General features: G+C 34.0%; 1 protein-coding gene across 2 annotated transcripts in view; it reads left to right on the top strand.

Moving 5' to 3' along the window:
* The window catches only part of LOC132544860 (twitchin-like), a 147,763-nt gene that overhangs the window by 9,656 nt on the left and 119,411 nt on the right, over positions 1-18,696 (top strand). Inside the window, exons 3-6 of one of the 2 annotated variants that reach the window (XM_060208511.1) lie at positions 4,893-5,041; positions 6,287-6,442; positions 9,085-9,402; positions 12,922-13,136. In XM_060208511.1, coding sequence (XP_060064494.1) covers positions 4,893-5,041; positions 6,287-6,442; positions 9,085-9,402; positions 12,922-13,136 — 838 coding nt within the window. Of the gene's footprint in view, positions 1-4,892; positions 5,042-6,286; positions 6,443-9,084; positions 9,403-12,602; positions 12,610-12,919; positions 13,137-18,696 lie in introns of those variants that run through there. The other variant, XM_060208507.1, reaches the window with a different exon arrangement.

The following is an 18,696-nucleotide window of genomic DNA, read 5'->3' as shown; positions in this document are numbered from 1 at the left end:
TGTTAGTAAATGGTTTACCTACAGGGTTTACATACTGATTATTTATCTGATGGTAGAGGTCAGTTGAGGTTATATATATAGAAAAACAAACACTAAAACTAGAGTGTTGTTATATCTATTTAGTAATAAACAGAATCCATTAGACTACAGTAAGCGTTAGTCCTATGTATCCTATTTCAGTTGCCTGGCCATTTCCATATTTCATTATTTTCAGGGTTTGAATGGTTCATGATCGTACATTGCAAAAATATGTGAAAATATGAAATGAAATTTTTTTTATCTACAGACATTTTTTGATGGTTGATAAACATTATTTTCTGTTGGGTCAGATATACTTGTGACAGTAATGTCTCATTTTTTTTTCATGCTCGAGGTTGCTGGAAGGGATACAACTCTTGCGCATCATGATGTGATTTCATATTTGTTCATTACTGATAGGATATGGAAGTTAATTGTAATCTGTGCGAAATAGCTTAGTGTATAGTTGTACTTTGGCTAACCTGGATGTAATGGTACAGTAGTGGTTGGAACTAACATCCTATCAATCCTAAGGTCATTTAACCACAGTCAAGTGTTGTTATATGACTGTCATTCATTGATAAAACTATATTAAATACATTGTAGTATATTTCTGGGAATTTTCATTTACGGGTTGCAATATTTGGTAAAATCCAAGTTGTGTGACCTGTTGGGCATAGGATGGCACATACATTCATGCCTTTGTGTAGATAAATGATTTTTCTGTGTACATCACTTTAGGTTAATATTATTTATCCATTCCTCTGCTAAATGGAAAGCTGCCAATAGGACTGACATAAAGGTGATGCATCATTGGAAGGCAAGCAATTTTATGTGTATGGGAATGGATTGGGGATGTGGTAGGCTTCTCTCTAGGTAGGGAGTTTTGAAAAAGAAGCTGGAAAGAAACAAGGAGAAGTCGGTAAATAATTTGCTTCATTTTGTGACAACATGTTCATGAAGTGCATTAAGGCATCTGTGCAAATAATTCTTGTTGTATGGTTAGGTGACAGGCTTGCAGTATGACAGATACAAGGACACCTTGGGTCATTACAAGTAATTATGAACAGCAAGTAATATCGCATACAACAGGGAAATCAATGCTGATATTACGTGTGATATGTCTGTTCCAGTTTTTTTCTCCCACTTGTCTATGCCATTGCAATATGTTCTTTACTATTGAAATTTAAGATTTTCACTAATGAATGAAAATGTTAATTGGATTTTTTTTCTTGCTGACCTGGCAGACCTGATCTGTTAGATGTTAGATAAATGACAGGAAATGTGAATTAATGTTAGGCTTGGCCCCTCCCTTATTGTGATCCCTTTACATGTTGGATGTTGGTGATGAGGAGCTATTTCAGGGATATTAGTGTGCTAATTACACCAAGGTGAAAACAAGCCCTCAAAAATCCATTTCAATGTTTTCTTAAAGAAACAAATTTCAATGAAAGGAGACAATGTAGGACACACACAAATTTTTTTTTATGTTTATCAATTTACTTGTATAAACATTAGATAAATAAACCTTTAATTGATTTTTTCTGAGATGGAAAATTTACCAGCTCTTCTGCTGAGATAGAATTAACACTGAAAAGTTCTAAGATAGAAGACTTACAAGCCCATAGTGTAATTGTAGAACAAACAAACAAACAATAATTGTACGGTTCATTTATAATGTTTTGTCTACAGAATGATCTGCAATTGGTTTCAGTTTTTTAAACAACAAATGATTACTTTTGGACTGTAATCTGTTTCCTGTAACATTGAATATATTACTATTTATTTGATAATGATAAATGCCTTTCATGGCTGCTGGTTGTAAATTACCTATAAATGAACAATTTTACATACGGAATAACACTTTGTCTCTACATTTGCGAAGTCTTTGAGCCACTTCAGTACTCTAACATAATTTTAGCATCTGTTAATCGGGAGGTAATTGGTTTCATCACCTTAACGGATTAATTTTAGCTTATTTTGGGGTTTATATGTTACTTATATTCAATGCAAGTGAATACTTGTAAGGTTTTGTCGAATATACTGTATTCACTGGTAGAGTGAGAGGTTGTTGATTATCCAGTTAACTCTTTCTCCAGGTGTGCCGATTTCAACTGTTCAGAAATTTAGGAAATGAAGTAATTATCAGGTGTATCAGATTACCTGGGGGTTACATGATGCAATTAGAGTGCACAAACGAGGGCAGGAAGTCATTCATAATGTAACCTATTTATAAACAGCGTAGATAAATTGCTGTTAAATCGTAATGCCCAATTTAGTAACAAGTGTTTCAGTGAACAAGATCAGTCCCATTAATCATTTTAGATGTTGTGATTTTCCATACCATTTGTTTGTGATTTAGTAAAATTTTAACCAGAACTGTGGCCATAAACTGTAAACTTGAATATCTGCCAGAATACATGATACTTCGTCAATAAATAACTAATTATTTTGACCTATTTTCTTGTCTGCTGGGGCAAAGACCTGAAATTACAGAATCTGTTCAGGTTGAAGTCATGAATTTTCACAAAATCAAGCAAGTAAATTCAGCAAGAAATAATTAGGAACTTTTAAAAATATCATCATTTTGTGTAAAAGAGTATCTTAAAGAGAAATATCTTTTTAAAAAAATTGTATTTTTGAAAATTAGTTTGCTTTCGTGATCGACTTAGACCAATGGTAATCAACTCATTTAAGGTTAACCTGTTGCCAGACAGCTGTACTATTGCCTGGCTAAAAATGTGGGCACCTGTGTGGTTATATGTGTTTTGTCTAATCTAATACAACATGTTTTATGCAAGGATGATACTAAGGTGGTAGGTCAGTATAGGATGAATCAGTATCAGAAACTGTCACATTTTTGAAAAAGAAAAACTTCAAAAAGAAGAAAGAAAAAAAATGCTGGTTTTGCATGTTTTTTTTTAAAAATAAAGCTTTTAGTGGAATAATTGATTTCATGAAATATCATTTCAAAAGTATTTATATTTAATTTTAATTTCAATTTTAATTAATATTTCATATTTTTAATTTTTTTTCTCTTGACTACTGCTGAACCAATCAAAGCATAGCAATACTTCGTAGATACATAATAATAATGTTTTTCTCCCATAAGAACCAGTTTACACTGACAATAACCTAACACAATGCTTTATCTCAGCTGTTAGAGAAGTGGAGTGATTTTTTCAAGATGCTGTATTTTTTTCCCTATTTGTTTCAAGATATAGTCTTATCAACAGATATATTCCTGCAGACCAGATTTCCAACTTGGCTGATTTTCCTGTGTAGGGACTTAGGGACAATTTATGAATTGTTTCTAATGCTGGTATCTCATACTTCACTGACGTGAATTCAGATAAATTTCCGTTTATGAAAGAACACTAGACTATGGATGACAGTGATTTGCAGATTTACATCTTGGGATGAATCTGTTTCTCGATAAGGTACCATGGCATCTGGTTATCTCAATGTTTCCAGTAGATAAGATTACTTATTTGTGTTATGCCATCTTCCTGTTTGTGAAAAATTTGTATCACGGTGCTGTATAATGCTTTTACATGCCTTTGTACACATTATGATGAGAGACAGCCGTAATATTTGAGGTGCAAAATTGGATTTTGGTAAATGTTCCAGTAGAGAATGTGGGAGGGCCATGAGAGTGATGTAATGGTTTGAAAGTGTACATTAGGGCCAGCTTTGTATGAGTAGCTTTGGCCCAGGTCTTAATTATCGTAGAGTACACATAGAACCGTTGTTGTAGGTGTTGATATTGGAAACTTGAGGATTAAGAAATAGGATGTGAAATGGAACACAACGGGGATACTATGGCCAGGTGGTGAGAAGCGACTGACCATCTTTGTCAATAGCCTTCCACCTCTGGTTGTCTCGTTCAAGGCCTATATGGGGCAGTTACCAAATACTGGTCGCAGGTCATTGACTTTGCCACCATCCAAACCTGGTATATCCTTACTTGACTAAGTCTTATCCTAATACTAAGTCTAAAAAAAAATTCAAACCGAGTAAAAAATATAGGTCGCAGTGACCTACAAATAAAACAGTAGTTTATTACTACTCATGGTGCTTCTACATGTGAAGTGTCAAGTCTTGGTGTACAGATACAGATACAGAAAAAATACTAGCTCTAAAGCCAATGCTAAGTCTAAACAAAATCAAATCAGGTCAAAGATATAGGTCACAGTGACCTTCAAATAAGGCAGATGAATACACATATCAAATGTGAAGACTTAATGATGCACAGTTTCAGAGAAAAGTTGTAACATTTCAGGTAGCTGCATGGAGGAACTGGGGCAAGTACTTAATGCCCCTGGCCCCTTTTCTATTATTTGGGGGCATTAAAATCTTATCAGTATATATACAGGCCAGTTTATAGGTACAGCTGTATGTAGTTGGAGGAAGAACAGGGCAGTGTCCATGTATGGTAGTGAGTGGGATCTCCACAAGTACACATGGCTTTGTTGTGTAACTCAATGAACACTACCCAGTGTGTGGGCTTTGATATCTTCTCAACACCACCCTAAACTTGCTCCTGGAATATCACCCAGACTATTTATAGGCTGTTGCTATCAGTAGTCGGTAATTGTTTCTACGTGTCCCTGTAACTGTAGCTATTATCTTCCCTGCTTCTGTTTCATTAATAAATTACATTGATTGTGCTTTATGTATGTGATGTTTGCTTGAAATCATATCTAGCAATTTCTTTAAAGAGATGTGAATAGAGTCAGAGATTAAGTGAATTCTACTGACTTTTGCTTCAAGTCCGAAATTATTTTAGCAATATTTTGCTCTGTTAATGATAGACACAAAAATCTGTGCAGTAATAGCTTCGTGTTTTACTAACCAAGTTTTTTTTATTTCAGACAAGATGGAATCGCTCCAAATTTTATACAGAAACCAGTTACTAAACAGGCAGACAATGGACGCAAACTTTTGTTTGAATGTCAACTGACTGCAGACCCTGCTCCTGAGATCACATGGTTTAGGGATGATACCTTAATCAAAGCCGGTGGTAGGTTATCTCCCTTTGTACGTTATCTCCCCTTTTAATTATTGTGCATATGAGATAAATCCCAAAGCTACTGCACTGAGACAAAAATAAAAATTATTATAGTTGTAAAAGGGACAGGTGGAACATAGTGTTCAATATGATCTTTGTCACTCAGTTGACAGCTAAGCATGCTACTTTAGCTCAGTTGGTAGAGCCGTGGAATATCATGCCAGTGACTTGGCTGGATTTGATTCAAGTTGAGATAGTTTGCAAGAGTGGTTTTTTTCCCTGTTTTGTACATTTTAATTTCTGTAGACATGTTTTATAAAATGGATTTCTTACATTACATGTTCATTATTAAATGATCGTTAAACCAACGTATATATCTGGCAATAAGTTCATACCTGTTAATAGGCCCACATGTATGTAAACCTGTTAATAAAAATCTTAGATAAATTTTCCTGTAAGAGGCCCACCTCTAAATTTCTGTAACAATTTATATGTTGATCTGTTGGCTAATGACAGGATAAATACAGCTACAAGTGACTGTATATTTGTTTTTTTTTTGTTTTAAATACAGGAATGTGATTGAACTTTAATTCATATCCTAAACAGCAGTGTAATACAGTGTAAATGAACTGAATAATTTTAAAATAATTTTGCATTTGGTTTGACCATTTATTATTATACAATTGTGTTTGCAATCTTATAAATGCATTTGTTGAGAAAATCTCAGGAGGAACACACTTCATTTAACTTTCTACAGGGAGTACTTTTAATATGAAATATGTTCAGATGTGAATGTGTAGTAACAGAAAGGTTGAAGTGGAAATAAAGATATAAATTCTGACCTTTTTTGTAAGTGTAATGGTTAAGTATAGGATTGACAGATTAGTAAAGTAGAGTAGCTTGTTTATTTGTTTTGATTAAGTGCAAGGGTCACATCAATCAGGGAGAACCTAGTAAGCTCAGGTGAGGATCTCAGGTGTTTTCGATGCTCCCTATATCATCGTAAGTTCGTTAGCAATAGATCAGTAAAGGCTGACATGGTTGTTCCCTTCGACAAGACAGTTAACCCTAAACACTATCAATCACATTTAAATTGTTCAGGGAAGAAGATACTAGCCAGGGGACAAGAGGATAATACCCAGCAATACTGATTAAGCACACCTGTCCTCTAACCCCGAAAAATGGAGATGATATATTTATATCTAGGGGCATGTCGATACAAAATGTATTTTGACTGATTTTGTTGATATATTTCAGGTCGAATCAAAATCACCAAAACTCCACAGGACCAGAAGAAATATTTCATTGTACTGGAAATTGATGGAGTTAATGCTAAGGACGCTGGAAACTACCGAGTTACAGCTAAAAATGCTCTCGGAGAGAGCAATGCGACAATTAGACTTAACTTTGACAGTACGTACATTGTAACCAAACAGTTGTTTTATATCTTTTATATTGTTTAACAATTGTAAAGTGGTTTTACTTAACACTTGGTAAAACGAAAAAGTATTTTACTCAGAAATCATGAAATGGGTGAGGAATTTCCCAATCATCTTTATTTTCATGGTGCTTGTTATACATACTTTTATTCTCTCCTCCAAAATGGGGAAAAAATAAAGAAAAAAACCCTAAAAAATAACAATTACAGTAAACAGGATAACATAAGTGATTTTTTCTAGATCCTCTGAAAGAAATGGAATGTGGAGCTTGTCCAGTGCACTTAGTGATCTAATAATAACGTAAAAGGGGAAATCACTCTATTTGTCAGTAACTAATTCGCTGGGTCTTGTGATAACATTAGCTGATAAGGTTTATTGAGAGGTGCTGCTTGTGATAATGAGGTATCAACTGACTCCTTTTTAACAAGTTGGTGAAAGTTCTTGAAACCTTCAGCCATCATCGTCATTATTTCAATAAAAATAATTCTCTTTACTATCTAAGAACGCAAAAAAATATACTGATGCTTCAGGATGATAATTTCCTTGTGTTTAGAAAGTCACAGATCTGTAATACCAGAGGTGGCAGATTATCTGACAGGATATCCGACATGTCAGACCTGTTAACTGATGCACTTGTTCACCTGAAGCTATCCCCGTGTTTTTATCTGTAATTAGGTCAAATACTTCTACATCACACGATTATCCTCCTCCACCTCTGTACCGATTAAATGAATCAGAAAATTGAATTGTAAGTAGAAAACCTCTCAATACTCATGAGTATAGGTTAAGGTGACTAGATGACCACTTCATGGCTAAAGTGAGGTTGTGTCAGATGGAGATATTAAATAGTCCTTAACATACTTACGGGGAGCATATCAATGGGTAAAAAAGTGGCATTTCTCTTCATGAATAGATTGCTATCAACTGTTATCACATTCTGGAGTACGCTGTAAAGAGTCACTGCACTTTTTCAAGTAACTTTATCAAATTACACCATCAGATAGAAACAGGGTTTGATAAAAGCACATCAACCTCTTTATCAGTGTTTATCTGTGTAAGTGGTTTATATTCTATAGACATGGTGAGGAATTCCATGTGATTAGAACTTGTCAATCTTTTCAGTAATAGGATATTTGACAGTACCCTGTGTGTATAGTCAGTGAAAGTAATATAGTTTGACAGTACCCTGTGTATGGCCAGTGAAAGTAGTATAGTTTGACAGTACCCTGTGTATAGTCAGTGAAAGTAATATAGTTTGACAGTACCCTGTGTATAGCCAGTGAAAGTAGTAATGTTTGACAGTACCCTGTGTATAAAGTCAGTGAAAGTAGTATAGTTTGACAGTACCCTGTGTGTATAGTCAGTGGAAGTAATATCGTTTGACAGTACCCTGTGTGTATAGTCAGTGAAAGTAGTAATGTTTGACAGTACCCTGTGTGTATAGTCAGTGAAAGTAATATAGTTTGACAGTACCCTGTGTGTATAGTCAGTGAAAGTAGTATAGTTTGACAGTACCCTGTGTGTATAGTCAGTGAAAGTAATATAGTTTGACAGTACCCTGTGTATAGCCAGTGAAAGTAGTAATGTTTGACAGTACCCTGTGTATAAAGTCAGTGAAAGTAGTAATGTTTGACAGTACCCTGTGTATATAGTTAGTGGAAGTAATATAGTTTGACAGTACCCTGTGTGTATAGTCAGTGAAAGTAGTATTGTTTGACAGTACCCTGTGTGTATAGTCAGTGAAAGTAGTATAGTTTGACAGTACCCTGTGTGTATAGTCAGTGAAAGTAATATAGTTTGACAGTACCCTGTGTGTATAGTCAGTGAAAGTAGTATAATTTGACAGTACCCTGTGTGTAAAGTCAGTGAAAGTAGTAATGTTTGACAGTACCCTGTGTGTATAGTCAGTGAAAGTAGTATAGTTTGACAGTACCCTGTGTGTATAGCCAGTGAAAGTAGTATAGTTTGACAGTACCCTGTGTGTATAGTCAGTGAAAGTAGTATAGTTTGACAGTACCCTGTGTGTATAGTCAGTGAAAGTAGTAATGTTTGACAGTACCCTGTGTGTACAGTTAGTGAAAGTAATATAGTTTGACAGTACCCTGTGTGTATAGTTAGTGAAAGTAGTATAGTTTGACAGTACCCTGTGTGTATAGTCAGTGAAAGTAGTATAGTTTGACAGTACCCTGTGTGTATAGTCAGTAAAAGTAGTATAGTTTGACAGTACCCTGTGTGTATAGTCAGTAAAAGTAGTATAGTTTGACAGTAACCTGTGTGTATAGTCAGTAAAAGTAGTATAGTTTGACAGTACCCTGTGTAAAATATTTATAAAATCAGTACTACTGGTTTCAATAGAATAATAAATGAATCCTGACGTATTTATTTAAGATATATTTTGGGAATTAATACATTTTGTGATAATTAAACTTGTTATCCAAGTTACCATTATCCTCATTGTCATTGATTTATCCAAGTTGAACAACATTGTCCTGGTTTGAGTTATTGTAGTAAGCAATTTTTTTTTTAATTATCACTGAAAATATCATATACTTCTAGATATCAGCCTGTTATCTGTTTCCTTTTCCTTGTATAGAAAACAATTTTTATTGTTTACAGGTGATGAAAAGAAAGCACAGGGTCAGAAACCGATGTTTACACAGAAACCTGTCATCAAACAGGCAGGAGACAAAATTGTATTTGAATGCAAGTTGACTGCCGACCCAAAGCCCACAATTGTGTGGCACCAGGGTGCAAAGATCCTCAAGGATGGTGGGCGCCATAAGACAACAGTTAGTGCCAACAAGAACGATTACACTGTGTGTCTGGAAATATCCAACCCTGCCAAGGAAGATGGCGGAGAGTACAAGGCAGTAGCAAAGAACAGCCTTGGCGAGTCCACCGCAACCATCACACTCAACTTTGAAGGTTTGTATTGTACATTGTAACAAGGATACCTGCCATGTGCTATTGCAAGGTTTAGGTAGAAATCATAAGTTAAACTAATATGAAGGAAAAAAAGAAAGATATTTTTTTTAAAAGCATTTTTGAAAAGTGCGAGTTGATTTAAATCTCTCCATATTTGGGGTTCATGCTTTTGAAAAGTGAGAGTTGATTTAAATATCTCCATATTTGGGGTTCATGCATTTGAAAAGTGAGAGTTGATTTAAATATCTCCATATTTGGGGTTCATTTCAATGATATCTACAACATGGATCACATGGAAAACTGCTCCCTTAAATAAAACAATTAATTTTAAAAAAAAGTTTTAAACCGTTCCATCATGGCAAACTGACATTCATGTTGATGTATAAACATGCAGTGGTCTGGTTTTGTATGTTTAGTTCATCAAACTTTTATATGTTCCGCACTCTCAGTATCGAACATATAATGTACAGGATGATTTGTACCACATCAAATTCTATATAACACTGTGACTTAAATTTGATTTAGTGTGCAAACGAACTCTAGGATTACTAGTTGGTTCAAATCTTGTGTCAAGTAACTTTCCTGTGAGGCTGTTGTTTCAGTTTTCTCACATCTTGTAAAAAGTTTGCTGTGGAGATGTCTATTGTGTATTTAAATCTTACATTAAGTAGCTTTGGTTTGAAGCAGTTGTTTTAAGTTGATTCACATCTTGTGTCAAGTAACTTTCCTATGAAGCTGTTGTTTTGGTTTTCTCACATCTTGTGATAAGTAACTTTGCTGTGAAGATACCTATAGTGTATTCAAATCTTTTGTTAAGTAGCTTTGGTTGTTTAAAGCAGTTGTTTAAAGCTGATTCTCATCTTGTGTCTAGTAACATTGCTTTGAAGCTTTTGTTTAATGTTTATTCACATCTTGTGTTAAGTAACATTGCTGTGAAGGCATTTTAAAAGTTTATTCACATCTCGTGTTAAGTAACTTTGCTGTTAAGCTGTTGAAGTTTATTCATATCTTGTGTTAAGTAACATTGCTGTAAAGCCACTGTTTAAAGTTTATTCACATCTTGTGTTAAGTAATTTTGCTGTTAGGCTGTTGAAGTTTATTCATATCTTGTGTTAAGTAACATTGCTGTAAAGCCAATGTTTAAAGTTTATTGACATCTTGTGTTAAGTAACTTTCCTGTGAAGCTGTCATGAGTTTTATCATGTCTTGTGTTACGTAACTTGTGAAATCGTGGCAGTGATACAAGTGTTACAGCATCGACAATGATTAATTTGATTACTTGGAGATCCATTGTATTTCAGTGACCACAACTAAGGGTATAAGTGTAATGATGGGAGGTAAGGAAGCCCACCCCGGTGTACAAACCTTCACTGCTCCATCAAGCCCATGAGAATTTATAAATCTCTATTCCAACAACTGTTTTACAATTGATGAAACAGAATGTCGTACTTTTGTTTACTTTTACCATTGAGCTAATTAAACAGTTTTTAGAACGTCTGTATTAAGTGTAAGATATACCTATTTTTTGGAGAATGTTAATCATAGTTCAATTGAGATAATTAATTTGATATATCAGTGTGTTTGATGGATCATCGTTCAGCACAAACAGGAAATTAAAGAAAATATTGTAAAATACTTTCTCATTTAGGTTATATTCCTGAAGTAACAATAGAATGGGCTTATTACTGAGCAGGGATTAAATATTAGTTTAAAAAAAAAAAAGGGTAAAATTCTCATGGGCATGGTTTGTAGCAGGTCCAAATCCAGAAATGTTTTTCCCTGGGTGTAATGATGAATAAACAAATTTATACCATTCCCATCTACACCTATATATCCTTATAGCTATTCGATGTTGTTATGTGACAGTATACCTTTTTGTTATTTCAGTGTTGTCAACGTTACTTCTCAACATTTAATGCACTGACAAACAGCCGAGATTTTATCTTATATTGTTGTGTGTATTTTACAAGTTTGTTAAAGTGTTCATGGTTTAGATGATTTTTTTCTGATATTCAAGGTCAGAGGTGATATATTTATTAGGACTAGTGAACAGTAATGGTATTGTAATGGAAATGAAGGCTGTCATGTGTTCTGATATTTTTTTTTTTCTAAATATATCCACATATTAGACAGTAAGAAATTGTACAAGCTCACTGGCCTATATATACTTGTATTAATGAGTACAAAAATGTTTGATATTTTCAAGCTTTCTAAAACCTTTCACATCCATTGAAGTCATATCCCAAGATTTCCTCCCATTTTTGGTCCTTTCACTGTGTTTCTGATTCCATTGTTGATTGTCCATATGTTAAAATGATTTATAAGTGAATAAACATCAGTATGATGTGAATTAAGTCAGAATATTTAGATTAATCTAATATATCCGATATCTCTGTAAAAGATTTTACTACAAACACAAACCAATCAATTAAAAGTGTAAATTTTATGTGGTGTAGTATGAAATATTTCAGCTATAAAAGAAATTTATAACCTTCATCATTCATTTCTCGATGATGTATAATGTCTGCTCAAGCCTCCCATATAATATAATTATATAACTCAGTCTCCTCCTTTAGTAATCGGATCACTTCTATTTGTTTTACTTTCTGTTTATATATATTTATTATTTCACCCACAAAATGTACTTTTATTTTGAAATTGAGCCAAGATCAATTTCCTTTTTATCTCCAAAATAAGATGTATGGATTGTCTCCCTTTGAACTATTCCACTTTTTGTACACTTCGTTTTGCTTTTTTCTATTTTTTTTTTGCACATTTTCAAGTTTGATTTTCTTGTAGGAAATGACACATTCTGTAAGCTGTAGAATAAATCCTTAGAATTAGATTTCTTTAGCAAAGTAGAAATACTTGAGTAAACAAAATTACATCCAATTTGAAATACAAGTATAAATGTTATTTCATCAGTAGCTAGACAGATACTTTAGCGATGTAGCAACATATATAAATACATTTATAATTTATTCTTTAACTAAAACTAAACCGTCAATACATTATGCAGAGCGTGTCATATTCTTTTTTTCCTATGTATACTTTATATCCAATATTCTATACAAATGGATTCATTTTTGACCGTGTCAATAAGTTCGGATTTTAATCACATATTAAACATACTCACCTCTCTTCATTTCTGGTATCCCATGTTTCAAAACTTTAAGTTTTTGCTTTTTTGTTTTCAATTATAGGAAAGAAAGCAGCGTAAGTATAGTTTTATTATATTTCAAAATTTTTACATTTTAAAAAGTGTCCTATCTATAAAATATCTGCTGAGTAATGACAGTTTTACTGTTTAGAAACATGTAAATAACACCTTCAAACTTTAATGAAATATATTCCTTTTGCTTGCTTGATAACTTTTTAAAATTACACCCATCTGCGGAAAACCTGTAATATAAATAAATATACAAATGGCCTTGAGAAAATCTGTAAACAGTTACTTACACCTTTGTTGTGTTTGAATGAAAAAAAAAAACGTAATTATGCATCACGGTGTGCTTCCTGTTGACAGAGCCCCGGAAGGAAAGGCTCCCCACTTCCTACAGAAGCCGACCATCAAGCAAGAAAAGACAATGCTAGTCATGACCTGTAACCTTGAGGCCAAGCCAACTCCCAAGATTCGCTGGTTCCGTGAGACTCAGGAGATTACCGATGGGGGGCGTTACAGTATCACCCTCACGCCTACTGCGGGCGCTCAGGACAGCTATACAGCCAAATTACAGATCAAGGTAAGACCCCCTATATTTATACACACCTAATGATTTTTCTACAACATAAATTTTGCATGGTTAGTTGAGTTTGTTTATACAAATTGTCACGGCTGATGGGTACAGGTAGATTATTTACTGTAAATTTGTTTACTTTTATTATGTAAACTGTTGTTTACAAACCAGTTACAACTACAAATTTTAGAGAAGACAGCAAAGTCCTCGTGCTTGATGATCACAGTTTCAAGTCCTACCCTCATATTTCATGGTAAATTGGTATTGAGACCAAATATCTATAGCTTTGTCACCATGGACAAACTTTGTCCAAATTCTGTACCTTTGTAAAGAAGGCTGGAACTTTGTATTTGGTATATTGAAACTGGCGTGTTAGATCTGATCAACATGCTGTCTAAAATGTGCCGTTGGGCCAAATAATGGTGTCCTGCTTCTTGGTATCATTTTGACTATTGAAGTTTTCATTATGTTGGAAAACAATCTTTATAAAAAAAAAATTGGTGAGATTTTTTGTGGACAAGTTTTCAAGTTGTAGCAATGCTGCAGTAGAAGGGGGATAACTCTAGCAGACTTAATCTAGCCTCCTGAAATTTATTTAGTTATCTCTACCTGTGGAAATGATCAATGAAGGACATTTAACCTCAGGCTGGTTGGAAAAATTCAAGTTGGTAAAACATAATTTTTGCTTATATTTCAGAATTATTAGTTATATGATAAACAGAATCTTACACTGGTGTCCATGTACAGTATTTAATACGGAATCAGTGAAATGATTTAATGTCTCTCACTTAAAGACTTGTGACACACCAAAATATGAAACTTGTTTCAGAAATTCTGTGTTATTTTGACACCAGCGTAATATCCTTTCTATCTTAAACAGCTTTTTTGCATGACAAATGAAACAGATATGTTTTTGTTAAATCATTCCAGTTTTGTGTCTTTTGCTTGTTCACGGCTTTAATCTTAACAATTATAATGCTGATTTGAATAATCAACTCAGCAACTTGTACTAAGCAAGATGGAAATGCCCCAAACCAATATTGGACAATATCAGATGAAATAAATTGAAAGTCATGAGTAGTCGCAATACTTATGTTTTTCCTTTGTAAAAATAGTGGTAGGTTTTACAGATTAATCCTTGGAAAAGCATATTCTGTTTTATGTAATCAAATTAATGAGTTGTTTTGTAATATGTGTGACTTTTTCATGTTCATCAGAAGCTGTACCTTCTGGTGGACTGAACACATTTTTAGATTGATTTAGAAGATTTATGGACGATTTAGCTATATAAGGGAGAATTTAAATTGACGCATTCTAATTTGGAATCAAAATTATTTTGATATTGTATTTTTGTATTGAAGCAGAGTATAGCTGTAATTTAGAATTGAAATTTTTTGTAGATATGATGGTTTAATTTGTAAATGTCTTGGCAGTGTATTCAAGCAGAGAATAGTGGTTAGTGGCTGTTACTTATGACCTCATTATTAATTATACAATCTACCAACACACTGAGGTAAAATCCTCCTTTTGATTCATTTCATGGAGTCATAGTCTAACAATTCTTTATCCTATCAGATTAGTGCTATCCTAAGCTTTGATTACACCAATCAGATTGGTGCTATCCTAAGCTTTGATTACACCAATCAGATTGGTGCTATCCTAAGCTTTGATTACACCAATCAGATTGCTGTCCTAAGCTTTGATGTTATGTCTAGGTTACACAAAACTATTTGTTACGAACACAAGTTTGGTTAGGAAATATTGAAAGAGTATTCCTCTGAATCGAAATCAGTTGGAAAATTTGTGGCAACTGTTCTGTTAATGACTGACTTGTTCAAAGATCCTGTGTAGAAGTTTGTGTTACCGACTTGTTAAAAGATCCTGTGTAGAAGCTTGTGTTACCGACTTGTTAAAAGGTTCTTGGTGGATGTGTTGTGGTATCTGACATGTTAAGACATCCTTGATGGAAGTTTGTGTTAGTGACTTGTTAAAAGATCCTGTGTAGAAGTTTGTGTTACCAACTAATTATGAGATCCTTTGTGAAAGTGTGTGGTATCTGACATGTTAAGAGGTCCTTGGTGGACGTTTGTGGTATCTGACATGTTAAGAGGTCCTTGGTTGATGTTTGTGGTATCTGACATGTTAAGAGGTCCTTGGTGAAAGTGTGTGGTATCTGACATGTTAAGACATCCTTGGTGAAAGTGTGTGGTATCTGACATGTTAAGAGGTCCTTGGTGAAAGTGTGTGGTATCTGACATGTTAAGACATCCTTGGTGAAAGTGTGTGGTATCTGACATGTTAAGAGGTCCTTGGTTGATGTTTGTGGTATCTGACATGTTAAGAGGTCCTTGGTGAAAGTGTGTGGTATCTGACATGTTAAGAGGTCCTTGGTGAAAGTGTGTGGTATCTGACATGTTAAGAGGTCCTTGGTGAAAGTGTGTGGTATCTGACATGTTAAGAGGTCCTTGGTGAAAGTGTGTGGTATCTGACATGTTAAGACATCCTTGGTGGACATTTGTGGTATCTGACATGTTAAGAGGTCCTTGGTGGACGTTTGTGGTATCTGACATGTTAAGACATCCTTGGTGAAAGTGTGTGGTATCTGACATGTTAAGAGGTCCTTGGTGAAAGTGTGTGGTATCTGACATGTTAAGAGGTCCTTGGTGAAAGTGTGTGGTATCTGACATGTTAAGAGGTCCTTGGTGGACGTTTGTGGTATCTGACATGTTAAGACATCCTTGGTGAAAGTGTGTGGTATCTGACATGTTAAGAGGTCCTTGGTGAAAGTGTGTGGTATCTGACATGTTAAGAAATTCTGGAACAAATTCTGTGTTATCAGTTTGTTAAGAGGTTTTGGATGAAAGTCTGTCTCTTGCCTTTTCAAGTTGTGTTAAACCTACTTCCAGGGTAAATAATGATTAAAATCCTGTCAGATCTAAAGGTATGTTTTTCTGAGTGTACAGAATAGCAGATTTATGAAAATTACAGCACATTCCACGATCAAATTAACGAGTTTCTAGTGTAGTTTACACAGAGCTTCCACCTGTTAAAGAGAACTGTTTAATCTACGGCTATAAACACTCACTTCACATTAGGCTCATTGGTTGATGTCTACTGATAATTTTCCAGTTTAGAAAATGTCTTGGTTTAATGTATCCAAAATTTCTCCAGGTCATCACTGTCATATCCAGTGCAAAACTATCACTTTTAAACTTTCCGTTTTTGTAGGAATGTTCATAGCCAGTCAAACTAAAAGTCTTGTGGTAGAGGAAACACTTATGTTCTGTTTGCGTGATTACGTAATCTGCTTCTATTTCAAACATGAGTAGGAGAAACGCCCCATTGATGAACGGGCTTGGAAGACAATTATAATCGCTAGTGTTCAGTCAGAGCATGCTTTAGATAAATACATGTGTTTAATTTTCTCTCTGTTACAAATTAGCTGCGATGTTTTTTCATGAACTTGTATTATTTTGGAAAAACGGTAACAGGGAATGTACACATTAGAAGAATTAACCAGGAAATGTTGTCGGCTCGTAATTGTGATGAATTTCTTCACCACCCACATCCTTAATCATCATTATTCGCTCACAGTGACTGTAGTCAATATTCTGACATATACATTTATCTTATACACTTGGTTTATGGGGAAGCTTATATAAAAAACAGGAAAAAAATTCTTCAAGTTTCTTTAACAGATCGGCAAAGTTTGGCTGGAGTCGTAATTGCACGTAGAAATTATTAGATAACTGTACTACTAATTAATGACGTCACATGCCTGGTATAAATGATATATATGTTTTTAAAAGTCACAAAGATTGTGCACCAATAAAAAAGGAATGAAGAAAAAGATGAAGCTACATAATCCCAAAACACTAGAAACTTTTCAACAATCCAAACTACAGTTTGATGGAAATGTAACAACGATTTAGAATTCATGGCTGCAGTTACCGCATCCACACGACAAGAAAAAACTTGTCCTTCGGTAACAAATTTTGAAAAATTATCATTATATATTCGTAGAAGTAGGCAAAGTGACTTTCTGTAAATAAACAAAACATAAGACCCAAAAACAAGAAACAAGAGAATTGGCATATTTTGTTTTTTTTTCACTCAAAATACTGAAGAAACATGTTTGTCTGTAACTTAACAAGTTGTTGTAAATACCTATCTTCATAATTGCTTTTTGGCAGAATATAGAAAAACCCATTCATTTCAGAGCATTTCCATAGCAACAAGTATATGACCTCATTGCAGGTTTGATGTTAAACTCTAGTTATCACCTAATTATATTTAATAACAGACTCAATATTCAAGAGCGCTACACTTTAGTTTCCTTGGAAACATAAGTGTACTGTGCTATTTCACATCACGTTTCATAAGCACTTCAAATTTTTAATAAATTGTCATTAAAGTTCAGAAATTGTGTTGAAGATTTATTTGAAGTTTTCAAATGCTCAACAATCTTTCTATATTCCATCCCCAAATCTATAGCTGTTCTTAATTGGTTTTCAAGTTTTGTATATTGAATTGGAAGAAAATACTTTTCTGATACGATGAAACAACATCATCTTTGGCTTGGTTTAACTTTCGGTGCTTCTTATAACTCTGCCTTTTGATTGGGTGGGTAGGGGGGAGGATGGTGGGGATGGGGAGGGGGGAGGGTTTTAGTGTTAACCATATACGTCCATCTCATGTCTGTTGCATCCTATTCAGTGTTTTATCCTTAAAACATCTCAATAGATTTGGTTCATATTTACCTCATATTACAATTTCAAAGTTCTATCCTTTATCATATTGAAGTGATCATCTGTCAAGTTCAAAAGGTCAAAGGGTCAAAGGTTATATTTGACAACTTCTGCAAATTCCTCAAACAAATGATACCAATACACATGGGAGAGAATATGTTTATGTCTGAGAGACTTTTTCTGGTTTTAAAATTCTAGAAGTACAGTGGTAACAGCTAAAATCAGAATTAAAATTTTATACAAAAACACAAAGCCTTGCAGTCAGAAAACTAAAGTTTATCATAACCAGAATATATTCAAAAGTACTACATATAATTTCACTTCTGTAACATAAGTATATGACTGGAACCTGGACCTGTTGTATAGTACTGTAGGGTAACTCAGAAAGTAGAGAACCTTGGGGATCCCAACAGGTGTTCAACAGAAAACATTAGACATAATACAGAGATTGAAAATTTATAGTTTGACAGCCTGGAAATAAAAACTCGAAATATGAATTAGGGGTTAAATTAAAATATTATTGAATATTAAGGCCAAAATGAAGGATTCCAATACTTCATAGAACTATGTCACATGTAAGTTTTAAATAAACATCAAAATCTTATTTGGTAATAGTCTATTTCTGTATGAAACCTGACATATCTGTACATCTGTTTTTAATGTCTTCTCTTAAATTTTATCAAGATTATTTGTATACTGTATTTAAAGAAGATGGTGATACAGTGTACTGTATAATTTAGCATGTATTATGAGTACTCAGTGTTGATGTCCAGGTTCTGACAAAGTCCTTTCAAAATGTGACTCCAAGAAAATTGCTT

The sequence above is a fragment of the Ylistrum balloti genome, unplaced genomic scaffold (assembly GCF_031769215.1).
Source record: "Ylistrum balloti isolate Yb309-2 unplaced genomic scaffold, AGI_CSIRO_Ybal_v1 Utg369812, whole genome shotgun sequence".
Classification (NCBI taxonomy): domain Eukaryota; kingdom Metazoa; phylum Mollusca; class Bivalvia; order Pectinida; family Pectinidae; genus Ylistrum; species Ylistrum balloti.
This window is presented reverse-complemented; position numbering and strand designations above follow the sequence as displayed.